The sequence below is a fragment of the Artemia sp. Qi Xiang Cuo genome, chromosome 20 (assembly GCF_049724085.1).
Source record: "Artemia sp. Qi Xiang Cuo chromosome 20, ASM4972408v1, whole genome shotgun sequence".
Lineage (NCBI taxonomy): Eukaryota > Metazoa > Arthropoda > Branchiopoda > Anostraca > Artemiidae > Artemia > Artemia sp. Qi Xiang Cuo.
This window is the reverse complement of record NC_142813.1, coordinates 23,630,569-23,646,373: the sequence shown is the minus strand read 5'-3', so window position 1 is coordinate 23,646,373 and position 15,805 is coordinate 23,630,569. Positions and strand designations below refer to the sequence as shown.

The 15,805-nt window shown below is 34.7% G+C and overlaps 1 protein-coding gene across 4 annotated transcripts in view; it reads left to right on the top strand.

Annotated features, from left to right (window-relative positions):
• LOC148940025 (uncharacterized) overlaps positions 1-15,805 on the top strand; it is a 143,292-nt gene that overhangs the window by 62,948 nt on the left and 64,539 nt on the right. For all 4 annotated transcript variants that reach the window (XR_016143489.1, XM_089106509.1, XM_089106510.1 and 1 more), the window contains exons 10-11: positions 1,399-1,519; positions 13,184-13,345. Coding sequence is in view for 3 of the 4 variants with exons in the window: in XM_089106509.1 (XP_088962635.1) it covers positions 1,399-1,519; positions 13,184-13,345 (283 nt within the window). In the remaining variant the exon portion in view is untranslated. The remainder of the gene's footprint in view (positions 1-1,398; positions 1,520-13,183; positions 13,346-15,805) is intronic.

The window sequence follows — 15,805 nt, the reverse complement described above, 5'->3', positions numbered from 1 at the left end:
ATACATATATATATATATATATATATATATATATATATATATATATATATATATATATATATATATATATATATATATGTATATGTATATGTGTATATATATATATATGTATATATATATATATATATATATATATATATATATATATATATATATGTATATGTATGTATATATATATATATACATATATATACATATATATATATATATATATATATATATATATATATATATATTTATATATATATATATATTATATATATATATATATATATATATATATATATATATATATATATATGCCTGTTGCCACTATACATCTAGGAGACGTTGGTTTGAAGGTCCCCAGTAGCAGCTCATCGTTTACACCATTAAACAAATCTCTCCCTAGATTTGCCAGGTCATTTTATCTAAAAAGGAAATGTTCGAATCCATCCCCCAAAATACTGCATATTGGGCAAATTCGTAATCTTTTTAGAAAATAAGATCCCTCCGATTTGCTAAAAGTGGTAGACAATTAGCTTGCACCTGAATCCAAATTCTAATATATTTGATTGTTATATTTAACTTGAAATAATATTCTTCACCAAAACTCTCTGTAACACATCTCTAGAAAAATAAACTAATTAGAGTCATTGTGCTAGGAACCCCATGTTGAATCCCTTGGTCTTCTAGCCTAGTCCTTAAATCTCTAAGAAAAACATCCTAACCTTCTATGGGGCCTTGACCAATATTCCATCTACTGTATTGGAGAAACCACTTTCGTTTAGCAGTTGTTGTTATTTTTTTTTATATATATATGTGGAATGCCCACGAAGATTTTATATTCAGCTTTAGCAATTCTTCATACTTGGCTCTGGCTAGCCTCTGTTCCGGATAGCGAAATAATCTTAGCCAGAATTTAACCATCTGTACAACCTATCTTTTCACAATAATAATCCCAAATCCCCTTTTATGACGAGATAATGCGTTATTTTCTTCAATCCATACATCCATTTACAATACTTGAGCTGAAACGACTCCATTTGTTTGATCTGAGATCTGTCCCCCAGATCTAAGCACCAGAATGAAGGAATGACATTATTTTGGGTTTGAATCCTGTTTTAGCATTCTTTAGGCAACTAGCTTCCTTTGAAATACTACTCTTGTATAGTGTAAACATGGCAGCTCTACCTTTTGTAAAACTGGCTGTAGTATGTTTTTTCCCAGGAGCCATTAGTTGAAAAGTGTTGCCATCACACAAGGCGTTAAAGAAAGCTTAAATAAGAAAGAAAGCTTGTATGTGGGTGCTAAAGAAAACGAAGGAAATAAAAAAAGTTATCTGTCTCTCCTTCAAGATTCCTTGTATATACCTGTGCATTTATTGTTTGTTTGTTTTTTTCTAATCCTTTGTTTTAGGACCCTGAGAAGTTTTCCTTTAGAGGGCTAATCAGCTATCGATCCTTGAAAGAAGCTTTGTCACAATCGATCAATGGCAATTGTTTGGCGGCTCAATATTTAACCGTACGAGTAGATGAGGGTAAGCAGTTTTTAGTTCTTTTTTACGATTAAATGGTTTGATATTCCTGCTAATTAAGTAAAATCTATATAATATGTACTCGATTCGACCCAGCGTTGTTAAACACAAATCTATCAAGAAGTAATTTAGATGTACATGTTTAAAACAGTTTCTAAAGCTCCTTTAAGTAAAGATTGTTGTTATGTTTGTTGTGTGTATACCTTGTATGTGACAATTTTGACAATTTGAGCAATATTGAACTAGAGTTCCCCAAAAAAGATTTCTCAATATATTGAGAAGAGTTCCCCATATTGAATAGTGCTACACAAAAAAAGAAAAAATAATAATATTAATTATAGTTTGTTGTTTAAAAAGATATTGCCCAATTACATTTATTTGTATTTAAATCTGATAAATATTTGAAGTTCTATTACACACATAATGCGTTGTCTAAATTTGATATTTTCCTATATATGTGACATGCTACGACTGTAGCGCACTGTAGCATGTCACTTCTATGACTTATGAGAAATAGGAAGTTTTGGAAAATATTTTGAAAAAAATTTGTTAGTTGCCGCGTGGCAAATATCGTATTGTACAATGCTATGTTACAGCATATTTTGTTGCTGTTGTTTTGTTCTGGGAGGGAAGGGGTTATTTTCTCTTTTTTTTGGTCTCATGAAAATTTGACAATTTTTATACATACGTGAAGCTACGATTTTTTATTTTATTTTCTATTTTTTTACCTGTTTTTACTGAAAAAGAACTCTTCAACAAAAATAAGGAGCCACATTAAAAGTTCAAGTTCATTTATTCAATAAATATTTAAAAAAAAACTACAATCCAAAAAATCCCAAAGGGCCCAGAGACCGTTAACTGAAAAAAATAAAATAAAAACTACATATTAATCATTTGCAGGCTACTGAACTAGGCCTAGACAAAAATAAATTACAAGTACTGCTCATACGACTGCTCACACGAAGACAACCGATATCCACACCTCCTAACACCAACAACAAACCTCACTTAATCATCGACATAAAGAACCAACGCTAAATCAAACCAATAAAAAAACAATTTAAAACTACAGTATTTAGAAAATTTTTCAAATAACTATTCTTCTTCAACAAAAACTTCTTAGGTGTTTTTAAAGGAACCAAGAGTACGGGAATTCCGAACCCCAACATGAATAGAGTTCCAGGCATGCCCCACAGCAACGAGAAGACCAAAGTCTGAACGCACTGGTAGAGTGGAAGGAACCAGTATATCCCCCTGATTTCAAGCTGTATATGGATTGACTTAACTCAATCGTCGAAACATGCCAGAAAAACAAGCTGGGAGATCTCCGTGGAAATAAAGGAATGCCATTGAACACAGCGAAAGTGTATAGATATCCTTCAGCTTTAAGAGGTGGACAGGAGCATAAGTGGTAGACTGGATGACTTTTGATGCTTTCAGCTGGAGATTACGGATGGCGGAAAGTAGAGATGAAAAAGTAGACATCCAAGCAGAAGAGCAATAATATAGATAAGGATACATAAGAGAGAAGTATAAAAACAGAGAATAGAAAAGTAAAAATTTGTTTAGTTTTCTTATAATCTTCAGTCCTCTTGAAACCTTGACTCTTATCGTCTGAATATGCTGCTTGAATGTTAGATTTTCATCCAGAAGAAGTCCAAGAAATCACACATATCGGTCAAGTGGGCGGCATATAGGACCTCTTAAAGTAGGAAGCTCCATTACTAGAGGTCAGCTCTTACCTATACGGGAAAAAATAAGTAGGTATGACTTTTTTACATTCATAGCCCTCTTACATTCAGTCCTCTTGAAACCTTGACTCTTATCATCTGAATATGCTGCTTGAATGTTAGATTGTCATCTAAAAGAAGTCCAAGGAATCACACATATCGGTTAGGTGGGTGGCATATAGGACCTCTTAAAGCAGGAAGTTCCATTACTGTAGGTCAGCTCTTACCTATACGGGAAAAAATATGTAGGTATGACTTTTTCACATTCATAGCTAAACGAATACTACCAAACCAATGATAAACTTTCTCAGTCATCATTTGTGACTTTAGTATAAGGGATTCTTCATCTGTAGCCGATGCACCTAGCGTACTGTCATCAGCGAATGTGGTTAATTCTTCATGTTTATTGGATGCAGTTATTGGTGTGATTCGGGAATTATATTTATGACATAATTCACAGCAGAGATTTGGTGTTGTGGTAGTAAAAAGCCGATAGAGGTCATTGACGTAAATGAGGAATAGTGAAGGCTCAAGAATTGAGCCTTGGGGCACTCCGCAAGTAACTGGAACTTGGTCATCTGAAGCTTCAGCAGCGATAGAATGGCTAGTGAGGTTTGAAGAAAACCATGACAGTTGTTCCCCACGAACTTCGTGATGAGACAGCTTATCGATAAGGATTTCATGGGTCAGACTGTCGAAAGCTTTCCTCACATCAAGGAAAATGGCTGCTGGTATGAGACCAGAGTCCAATGACTGCCGTATGAACTGCAGAAACATATTGCACGCATGTTCCGTTGAATGTTTTGCACGAAATCCAAATTGATGCTTATGGAAAAACTGTTTAGCGTCGAGATAACTCATTAGTCGCTTCAGCATTGGTTTTTCAAATATTTTAGAAAAGATGGATAGGAGAGAGACTGGCCTGTAATTTCCTGGATCCTCACGTTCACCTCTTTTAAAAAGAGATGTCCCTCATGCCAACTTGAGTCGCTGGGGGAAAACTCCTAATTGGAATGACGTATTAAGCAAATGACACTGTGACTCTATAATTTATGGAAGAATGAACTTAATGACTTTAGCAGGAATTTTGTCGAAACCGGCAGATGAATTTTTGAGGAATAAAATAATTTTCTCTAATTCCTGCTCTGTGACTGGCTGGAGAACCATTGGTTTAGAGCACGGAGGACCAAGAAACTGTTTCCATGACCGAGCTTTAGAAGAAGGAGGCACACCTTCCGCCGTTTTTTCCCTACCTCAGCAAAAAATTTCGTCAGCTGATGTCGAACTTGGTCTTCATCTATAATCAACTTATCATCTATTTTCAGGGATTTGGGGCAATCTAGTGATTTTGTTGATTTTCGTGTAGCCTCTTTTATGATGTCCCTTTTCTTCTTAACATTATTTCCATAATCAACAAGTCTCCTAGTAAAATATGGAACTTTAGCTTTGTGTGTCAGTGATTTTAACATATTTTGGTATAATTTAAATGTCTCTTACTTGGTCTTTTCTTATTCGCTTTCCAGAGATTTTGCTTATTTTTTATTGACGATAGAATTCCACTTGTTGTCTATGTTGTCTATGTTGTCTATGGGTGTTGATCTTTTAGACCGACTAGTTGGAGGTTTTTGACAATGTTCCAAAACCTTAGTTTTGACATTATAATAATACTCATTAAATATCCTATCATAATTTCCTAAATTAACTTCTTCAGATAGTACAAAATCCCACAAAGTAGTATTCAGGGTTTTCTTCAGTGGGTCAACCTCTGCTGGTGCATATCGAAATATGGGTTTATCGTGAATTATTTGTCGTTTAAAAATCCTGGGAAGTGGAAGGAGGAGTTGAATTGGAAAGTGATTCGATAAATCGGAGATCAGCACTTCACTCTGTACGGAATGCATTGTTGAAAAACGTTATCTATTGAAGTTACTGATTGATTTGAAATCCGTGTTGGTAAATCTATGCAAGTAACTAGTTCGAATGAAATTACCAGTTACAAAAGATCGGAAGTTTGACTAGATGACATATCCTTTAAGTCAATGTTGAAGTCACCCATTAGGATTATTTCTGATTTTTCAGATGAAATTTTCAAAAGAACTTCTTCCAAAATAAAAAAAAAAAACTTCATAGATCCACTTGGAGATCTATTATTTCACCGAGTATTACCTTTTCGCCAGTATTAATTTTAATTTCTAAAAATAATGATTCAAAAACCTGTTCGATGTTTGTACATAAATCATCTCTTCGGATAGCTGGTAGATTATTCACAATATAAAATCCGAGTCCCCCATTTTTTGCCATCTTTTGGTTCTAAAGCATAGAGAATATCCATAAACAGCTGATTCTCATAGCTCAAAAATGTTTCACATCGGCCAATTATAAATAGCAACTCAATATCATCAAACGAAGAATTCAGTCCCTGTACGTTAAGATGCACAATCGGAAGGACCTCCCCCCACCGGACTCTGGAATTTATAAATCCCCGCTCCTCCCCAAACACGCTATCGATGATTTTTTTTTTCAAAATTTTCTCCGTAATTTTTATTAGGATCTTGTCCTACCGGGTTATTCATAATTTTATTAAAATCAACTCTTCTAATTTTATACGTATCTAAATTTTCAATTTTAATATTAGCGTTGGCTCTCGATGGACAATCAAAATCAAACATAATCACTTACTTATACAGTGATTCAGAGATCAGGCGGTAGGTCGAGTGAACAATCGTAACGTAGATAAGCTCATCAAAGCGCAATAAATAGACAATGGCATGAACTTGATTTTTTTAATCTGAAAAAGAGAAATAAATGCAAGTAAAAAGGTAAAGAAGAGGGTAAGTAACATGGGATAGACATGAAAGGAAGGAAAGAAAAACCATTCATTTTACTAATCAGAAGTGAGAACTGCAACCTTTTCAGCTGGTGATTTCGATGTTTTCAATTTGTAACCGAGCGCTAGCAATTCCTTTCTTCTACTGAGCTCAGCTGGTAGTTCTATTGACACACTAAAACAAGTCTTGTTTTGCCTACCACACTTCTTCATAATGATTGAGCGATCCGTGTTAACAAAGATTGGCCCAGCGAGTTTTTGTTTTTGCGTAGTTCGCCGCAAAATCGGGCCGGCTCCTGACTTGGAAGGAGCTGTTTTCGTAGTAGTACGATACATGGTACCCATACGTAGCTAGTCGGCAGTTGTGATTCCGAGTTTAGACTGGAGGAAAGTCACCACAGAATCTCGCAGGTTTTCATTTCCTTCCATAGCCTCAATACCTTGTATTAGAATATTATTTCGTCTAGCATACATTTCCGACCGTAGAGCAGTGGTCTTAACATGACTCAGTTCAGTTTTTTTTAGTTAAATTTCAGCTCTTATCACTTTATTCTCTGTCAGGAGTTACGAAATTAACTGCTGCAGCTTGTCCATACGGTGGTCGATGTGTTCTTTTGTCACTGACATATCGATAACAATTAATACCGCTTTGCCTATTCAGTAAAGCTAAAAAGCCATAGAGTGAAACTTTAAGCACGCAAGGGCGCCTTTTCTTAATAAAACAAGGGCCCGCTTTTGTAAAATGCCGCTTCTCAAAAAAAAAAAAAACAACAAAAAACAACAGCTTTCCTTAATCCTTTTAATATAGCTAATCCTTTTAGTTTAGTATAGCGTCTCTGTTTAACTTTGGCATGGGATTTGGCTAATACACATTCATTTCACTCGGCAAAACAAACCTCTCTGCATGAATGCTCGCAGGTAGCTTAAAATGAACACGAATTATCCAGTATCTGAGGGGGACGGTCCACTGGTGAATCTATCGCTTGTTACGCTAAAGTCTCTTAGTACTTAAAAAAAGCTTATTATTCCAGTTCAACGGCCCTTGTGGTTCAGCTGTCATTCTTAAAGAATTGAGAGAAAAAATCAAACTTTGCCATAAAGAATGAGTAGTTGATGAAGGGGCAGCCTCTCTAAGGTACGGAATAGTTTCTGGTAGTATTGCATTTTAATGTTGCTCCTTACTTTCGGTTGAAAAAGCTTTTAAGCTTTTTTAATTTAATTTCTGATTGTTTTTCAAATCATATTTAGGTCTAACCAAGGTATGGAGTGGGGCGATGGCCCCAGAAACCACTGATCTTTTGCTGTTATATTGTACATATGAATAATTGTAAATTAAGTGTTATTGCCCACTTTTTCAGCTTTCAGTTTAAGAATTAAAATGTTAGGTTGTCAATACAATTTTAAACTTTTACTACCAAATTTTGGTTTGACGGAGATGGGTATTATTGTTCATATGGATGGAGATTCTGCTTGACTTTCATCTTTTACGTGGCTGAAGCCGCAGTGACCTCTACAACAGGGCTCTCTGATGTTTAAAAATATTGTTTATGTACGTTTAGATACACTGAAATATTGTATATAAATAGGAAAAGAGAAATATTACCATTTAAGATTGCTGAAAACAGTACTCCTGTTAGCACTTGCCGTCCCCCTAAGAAGTTTTCTGGTAGGGCCTATGATTCCTCTACCGTGCCTTTTCACCACTGTGCCCGTAGGAATGTGAATGTTTTATGCTACATAGAAAAAGATTGTTGCAATGAGAAATGTACCATTACCCCCCTCCCCTTCTAGCACAAATAAAGACACAGACAAAATATATTTCTATATTTCTGTGAATAAAGAGGCATTAGATGTCATTTTCCTCGAATTCCATTCCCCAAAAGTTATTCTATATTTATCTAAAGGCTCCATTAGAAGTAGTATATTTGGGCATTGAAATTCACTCTTTGAGGCATTTCCCCCCCCCCCTGTAAAATGAGCTACTGTCCCTTCTCTGTAATAGCTGACGCGTACTTATTCATCCTTGTATATTATTTCATGAAACATGAATCAAACCAATTTAGTTAAATGAAGCTTGAAAAAAAATGCCACAAGATTTTTTTGCTATAAGAAAGGATGTATCAGCATCCTGCAGCACTTTTATTCAGGCTTAGTCTAAATAAAGGGAAATGAGAAATCAATTTTTACCCCTTTCTATATTGATCTGAAGGCTTATGGAGAATTGGGCAATTTGCGTATTGAAATGGGCTCTTTTAGGCACATGCCTCCTCCCTTTCATAATAGCTGATGCACAATTACGCATAATCAAACATAACTTCATGAAAATCAAATGAAATAGCTTAGTTTAATCTATTTTTAAGATATATATCCGTGTTAATTATTTATCTTGTATGGACTACGCAACTTTTCAGGAACAAATGTGCCATCATACGGCATTTCTTCCTCTTCAACTGGGAAGCTCAGCGTATAGTTTTTTTTTATACTTTAAATCGATTGACTCTCAGAATTTTGCACCAATAGCAATATAGTACAATTTTGGGCGAAATTGTCGTTTCGTGCCACAAAATGGCAGTAAATGTCACTTTCCTTTGACACAGTCTTTTTAATCACTTCAAAAGGGCACTAGAACTTTTAATTTGCGGGTGAATGAGGCCCATCTCGATCTTCTAGAACTATCGATTTGATACGATCACCATTGAGAGAAAAATAGTCCAAACACGGATCCTAGATTTATATATTAGGTTCAGTTGGCTTTTATTAATATAAACAGAAATAAATAAATATAAAATTTACTTCTCTATGCCAAAACGCACATTGGGTCCCTTGAACTTAGTTTTTATTTGTAGATAGGATCTTGAAGCCCCTACAGTAGGATTCTTTTATGTGCTAAATCTAATAGTGTGATTTTCATCAAGATCACTTGCATTTTTAGGGGTGTTTCCCCGCTTTTTCGTATGTCAGGCAACTCAAGTTCCTAGCTTTTGACAGGTAACATTAACCAGTCAGGTAACTGAATTATCTTAAAACCATAAGCGTAAAAATAAATATTTTTTTAATAACCGCGAAGCAATTGAACAGCATACAGAAATATTGGAATGATTTATCAGGTAGCATTTTGGTCTCGCCAGCTATAATACCAATAGTGATTAATATGCAGTTTTAAATTGTAAGAAATATGCTTTAGTATTACATAAAATGAAGATTAAATAATACATAATATGAACTCTGGAAATCCGATTATTTCTTTCTATATAACAGTGTATTCCAAGCTATGATACAAAATCTAAAGCTAGTCTATAGCCCTAATGCTATTAAGATGGCTTTAGTTCAACTTGTGCACAAACTGATCATGACATGTCCTTTTCAGAACCAAAACGAGAGCCAGTCATTGAACTGAGCTATTGTGCAGAAGTGATACCAAATTAAGCGTAAAAATAAATAAATAAATAAAGCAACAATCCTAAAATGGATTGTTGCATTATCTTAAAAGGGATTGATTATATTTTTATTCTGTAAAAAGTGTCCTTAATTGGTTTGCTTTTATTGTACCAAAACTCCCTATATTATTTTGTGTTTTCAATAAAGCGCTAGTTTTCTATAATCCTAAAACATAGGGAAACATAATTAGTTGGTTTATTCGTACTAATTTTATTGACATGTATTAGATAGGCTGTGAATTAACCATTTTTGTTTGTTTTAAGTTTCAACTTCGCTCTTTACTTCCATTGGAAAAACTTGTTTTTTTAAATTAATGTTTGTTCGTTTTTGATTAAAATCTAATGTAGAAACAACGCTGCCATGATCTTTTTTATTTATAAGGAATAATGTATGTTCGTTTTAAGTTTTAATGTCACTCCTTAGTTTCAATTGAAAAATTATTTTTAATATAGTTTCCAATCATCACCGATCTAGGGGAGATAAGACACCTCTAGAAAATTCTGCAAACAGCCTTGACAGCTACGGAAAACTTTCAGTCTACAACATAAAGTTCATTATCCATCTTCACGAAACAATACATGTTTTTCAGGAACTTTTGTTTTTCGATGAGCAAATAGCTGTTTTTACTCGGCGACTTCACCTGAAAAAGCCATAAAGAAGACAGGGCTTTATAAATCACCTACTGACTAGCAGAAATTAGAAGGCTATGGTAACAAAAGAGAGTTGTTTAAGGGCTCATTTAAAAGCGGGCTCATTTGACTTGATAACACATTCCCATAAAGTGCACTTTCGGTTGTTTCATCCATTTTTTAAATGAAACAAGTGCCTTTTCCGATGAATTGACCAAAAAAGGTGTTTTTCAAAACCTAGGCAAGAGCAAAAACTAAGGGAGCAAGGACGTCCCTTCCCCTCAATTACCACCGTTGGAACTAGCTCGCAGGCTTCATCGCAGAGTGAAGTTTGAAGGTTCAATTCAAAACTGTTGTTCAATCAAGCTTAATTTTTAGTAGGTTTTTAATTGAATAGTTTTAGTTTTAGTTAACTAGTTTTCGCAATAATCTTTTACTTTTAAGATGAGTAGGCGATTTATGAAAGTTACTAAGAGAGTCTGGAGGGGGATTATATGTGAGAGGTTCTTATAAACCTCCAGTTAAGGGCTTTGGACCATAATTATTGCAATGGTACCGTTTTATGTTTCCAAACTTTTCCACTTAAGAAGTGGTACCAAAAGGGTCGTTTTTAGTGCTATATGGTACTTTTGGATGGTAAAATTGATAAAAAAAGCATGTAGATATGAGTAATAGGTTGTAAATCAGCCTTCCCGGGATATGGCTTAAAAAATGAGTACATCACGTTTACAAAAATAGTGGATTATCTAAAAAGTAATCATAAGAAGAGACAAACCATGATTGAAAAAAAAAAATCAAAGCTGGAATCGAACGCTTGATAATCTAATTTAAAGTCCAGCGCTGTAAAGACAGAACCACGCATCTAATAATATAATTTAATATATTGATGTTTTTAGGACTTTAATTGCATAGCTTATTAAGGGAGACTGGATGAAGAATGTTCAGGAGGTGTTCTTGCAAACCCCCAGTTAAGGATTTTGGCCCATAATTATTACAATAGTACCTTTTTATGATTTCATGATTTTCCACTTAAGAAATGGCACCAAAAATGTTGTTTACAACGCTATATATCGCTTATGAGTGGTATTATCGATAAAAAACACGTAGATATGAGCAAAAGTTTTCAAATGAGCACTTTAGACATCATTCTAAAAAGTTCTGGTAGCCCACTAGCCCTAGCTTTTCCACTTGAGACATGGCACCAAAAGTGCCGTTTTTAGTGCTATTTGAAACTTGCAGATGGTGAAATTTGTAGGAAGAACGTAAATATGAGCAATATTTTCTATATGAGCTATCAAAAATTTATGTAAGATGTTCTGGTAGCCCACTAGCCCCAGCCCTCGAGAAACGGCATAAAAAGTGCCTTTTTTTCGTGCCATATGGCACTTGCACACGGTGGAATTTATATAAACCACGTACATATGAGAAATAGCTTTTGAATAAGAATCTCTCTATGATGGTCTTGTAACCCGCTAGGCCTGGAACAAAGAAGAAAAAACGACCGTTTTAACATTTTTTAACTTTTAGTTACTATGCGCTGTGGTTCGCTATTTACTAGGTTGCAGCTAATGCTTCAACCATGACAAAGAGTAAATTGCAAATTATCCTCAAAGACTAGTTGACATTAAAATCTGTGAAGCTTAAAAGACGGTGGAGTTTACAAAATCATAGCGAGTGCAAGCAATGCCTTATAATCGACTCCTTTAACATCAATACAAGATAGCGTAGTAACTTGCTAGTGCTCCAGTAGCGTACTGATGAGCAAATAATTTATGAAGCTTAATAAGGGGACTGGGAGGGGATTGTACGGGGGGGGGGGTTCTTGTGAACCTCCAGTTACGGGTTCTAGAATATAACTATTACGATAGTACCTGTTTTGTACTTCAGAGCTTTTCTACTTAAGAAGGGGCACCAAAAGTGTTGTTTTCAGTGCTATGTCGCACTTGCGGATGGTAGAATTGAAAAAAAAGCACGTATATAAGAGCAACACCTTTCAAATGGATTATTAAACATCACTCTTATAAGTTGTGCTAGACCAATAGCCCCAGCTTTTCCACTTGAGACACGACACCAAAAGTTCTGTTTTTAGTGCCATTTTGAACTCGCTCATGGTGGAATTTATATGAAAGATATATGAGCAATATCTTTTATATGAGCTATAAAAGATGTGTCTACGATGTTCTGGTAGCCTGCTAGTGCCACCCCTTGGGAAATGGCTTAAAAAGTGCCATTTTGGTGCCATATGGCACTTTCAGATGACGGAATTTATACAAAAGCACGTAGATATGAGAAATAACTTTTGAATGAGCCATTAAGCATCTCTCTATGATGTTCTGATAGCCCGTTAGGCCTGTTATAAAAAAAAGAAAAAAAAAGGAGACAGATTACTGCTACAGATATAAAAAAGTGATTTTCCTTATTGTTCAAGGAGGGGGACTGTAATATCCCTATACAAGGTTTTCGACTATGCAGATTCCAATGGTAAACTTTTCATTTTGATCTTACGTCATTTTCGAGGGGCTTGAGGTTTTTTTTGAAATCATGATAAATTTCTTTTCGCAATAAACTGTTGCTTTTAAGACGAACCGAAATAATAGTTACCAGTCTTGAGTCGGTGTCAGATGGTAATTTTTTTCACTAGTTTTCACCGTTTTTTAACTTTTGGTTACTATGGGCTGTGATTCGCTTTTTACTAGGTTGCAGCTACTGTTGCAACAATAATATGAACACATGACCTTAAAGTAAATCTGTTAAAGAACTTTTCCACTTGCCTTTATAAAAATATATTTAGTTTTGACGTTTGATGCCTAACAAAAAAGAAGGAGGTATGACAGAATACCACAATAAATAATAGTAACAATAAACGATGTCACCGAATTGTTAGACAACGCTAAAAATGGAAATGTAAATAATTTTTTGTCTTATTAATCTGGTAGTAAACAAGTGGAGAGTACGAAAAATGTAATTAGCATGGGCAACGCGAAAATATGTGTTTGCGACGGTTTAATGCATTTCTCTTTTAGGTTATATTAATTAATTTTAGGCGATAATTCCTTTCGACTTGGATACAAGGCCCCTTGGCCAATAGATTTGATTGTTACGAATAAAGTACTTGAAAAATACTCGAAAGTGAATCGGCTTCTTTTTGACTTGCGAACAAAGTCGGCATCAATGGATACAGGACTCTGGAAGATTTTCAAGTATGGTAAGTCAACGTTAAAGTCTTCCTGAATTAGTTCAGTTGGTGTCAGACAATTCAAACATCATATAATAGTATGAAATGATCGAGCATTATCATGGCCTATTGTAATGGTTTCTAACCACAAACATGAGTATGGTTACAGCCCACTAAATCTTCTAAATACCAGAATGTTACTTGCACTTTGTTGAATACAATCTGTATTTCGGGCAGTAGCTTTTTATCTGTCATAATATTAACAATAATGCTACAAAAAATAATTTCACAATGCTAATTTAGGTTAAAAGGTATGATTAGTGCCACCCTCCCCCCATCCCCCTCCCTGTGAACGGATTGAGTGTCATTGCGTTTATCGAAAACGATACGTATTTTGAACAATTTGTTTTTTACTTATCAGAACATTGAAAAAAATAAAAAATATCAACATCATTTATTTATGTTAGGTATATGTCTAATTTGGAAGTGATGATGCGAAGGAGTTTGGTGTATTTTTAGTAATTTTTTATGTTGTTTGTTGATGTGTTTAAAAAATGTTTAGTTTTTCTGCTGCACGCCAGCAGAAACGTAGGTTTTTTAATTAGGGAGTTAGATGTAAATTATAATAAATTAAAATTATGTTTCTTTATAAATTCAGTATCAATATCAATTTTGATGTCTTAAAATGGCAAAATGTATGTCATGAACCAATCCAGCCAGATTGGTTTCCTTAATATTTTGTCTTAATTGAGGCTTCCTTAGTCCTGGAATCTTAATTGCGGTTTCTGAATGGCCTTAAATTTAAATCAGATCAGCATAGAAAAATTGCTAAGAATCGTTATTCATTTTAATTTATTGTTCTCGGTAAGGGCCCCGGTTTTTTTCTGAAATTTTTATGTCAATTGGAAAATGCTTTTTGGGGTTTCTTAGATAGACAAATCCATTTTATTTTTTCAAAACATGTGTTTCCCATGAGGCTTGTTTGTCCTACTACACATGCTAAGTAAGTCCCTAGCCGATCGACGACAAAAGAAATCTGGCCTTATTTTGGGTGTTATGATTAATAAAACATTTTTCCCCATAACCTTTTTCTTCATTAAGGTACCGTTGTCTTTGTCTATGCGCTCTGTAAGCCTAAGCCAATCTGAGAAAACAGAATTTGTTGGCCTACTCTCAGGTGTCATATAGAGTCATCTAAAAAGTTCCCAACCCCAACGTGAAGATGACCCTCGTCAAACAAAGTCAACGGATGTAGCTGTGTATCTTTTAACGGGTACTCACCAAAATTACAGCCTCTTTGGATGCGCAGTTCTTTTTTGACAGTCTATTGAGTTATATGATGTTTGTATTTTCGTGAAAATGGATAAAATCGAGTATGGACCTGTCATGAAAAATTTGTTTTTGAAAGATAATACGCCTACTTAAATCAAAGATAAGTTGGATTCGGTGTATGGAGACTCTGCTCCATCTTTTATCATATTTAAATTCGGAGCAGCTGAATTTAAACGTCGCCGTAAGAGCTTAGTAGACGATGAACGTTTGGGACGTCATAAAACTGCAGCAAAGGTCGGTAACATCTCTATAGTTCCCCAAACGGTACTAGAAAATTATACCGAAACAGTCCAACGCTCTGTTGGTGCAGTTTAGGTGCAATAAATCCGAGTTTTGGCGCCGCCTAATTACTTTATATGAAACTTCGATGCGCCATTATCCGCCTGAAACTAAAATACTGTCTAAACAATGGAACACAATGAGGAAGTCGACTCAAAAAAAAAATCAAAAACCATTACAGGAGCATATTACGCATTATTACTTGACAAGCTGAAGGTAAAAATTATAGCAAAACTACCGCATTTGCAGAAAACATCTGTTTCATCAAGACAGCGCTCCGTCTCACGCCTCAGCGATTTCCGTCGCGAAAATTTACGAATAATAGTTTGAACTTCTTTACCACCAGACTTAGCCCCGAGCCACTTGTATTTGTGTTAGGCTGGAAATTTTTCAGACCACTTGAAATTCAATCCATCTTGTAAATGTTTCAGTTTTTATTGAAGTCTTCCTGGCTATGTCTAAATGTCCTGTAAATTATAAACCTATGAGAAATGAAAAAAACTCCCTGTCCATTTTTGGGTATCATAAACATGTTCAACCAGAATTAATTTTAAATTTATTTTCTGCATAGAGACTTAATAAACTTTTGAGTGTCATTTTAAGCTGAGTGGAGAAACAAAATATAAGGTCCTCTTTCCTGTGCATCCCAGGTCTTTTAATCTGTTTGTCTGGAATGATAAAAAAACATTAAAAGTCAAGTACCAAGGCTGAAAATAAGCTTACGGATCCTAGCTGATCGAATAAAAAGTTTTGGGCCCGTTTTTGGGTGAACTATGGAGCCAATATATTGTTTATAAATTTAATTTTGCTTATAAATCTTAAGTCTTCAGTAATAAAATTACGGTCCTTTTTCTGACACAAACAAGAAAAAGTCTATGG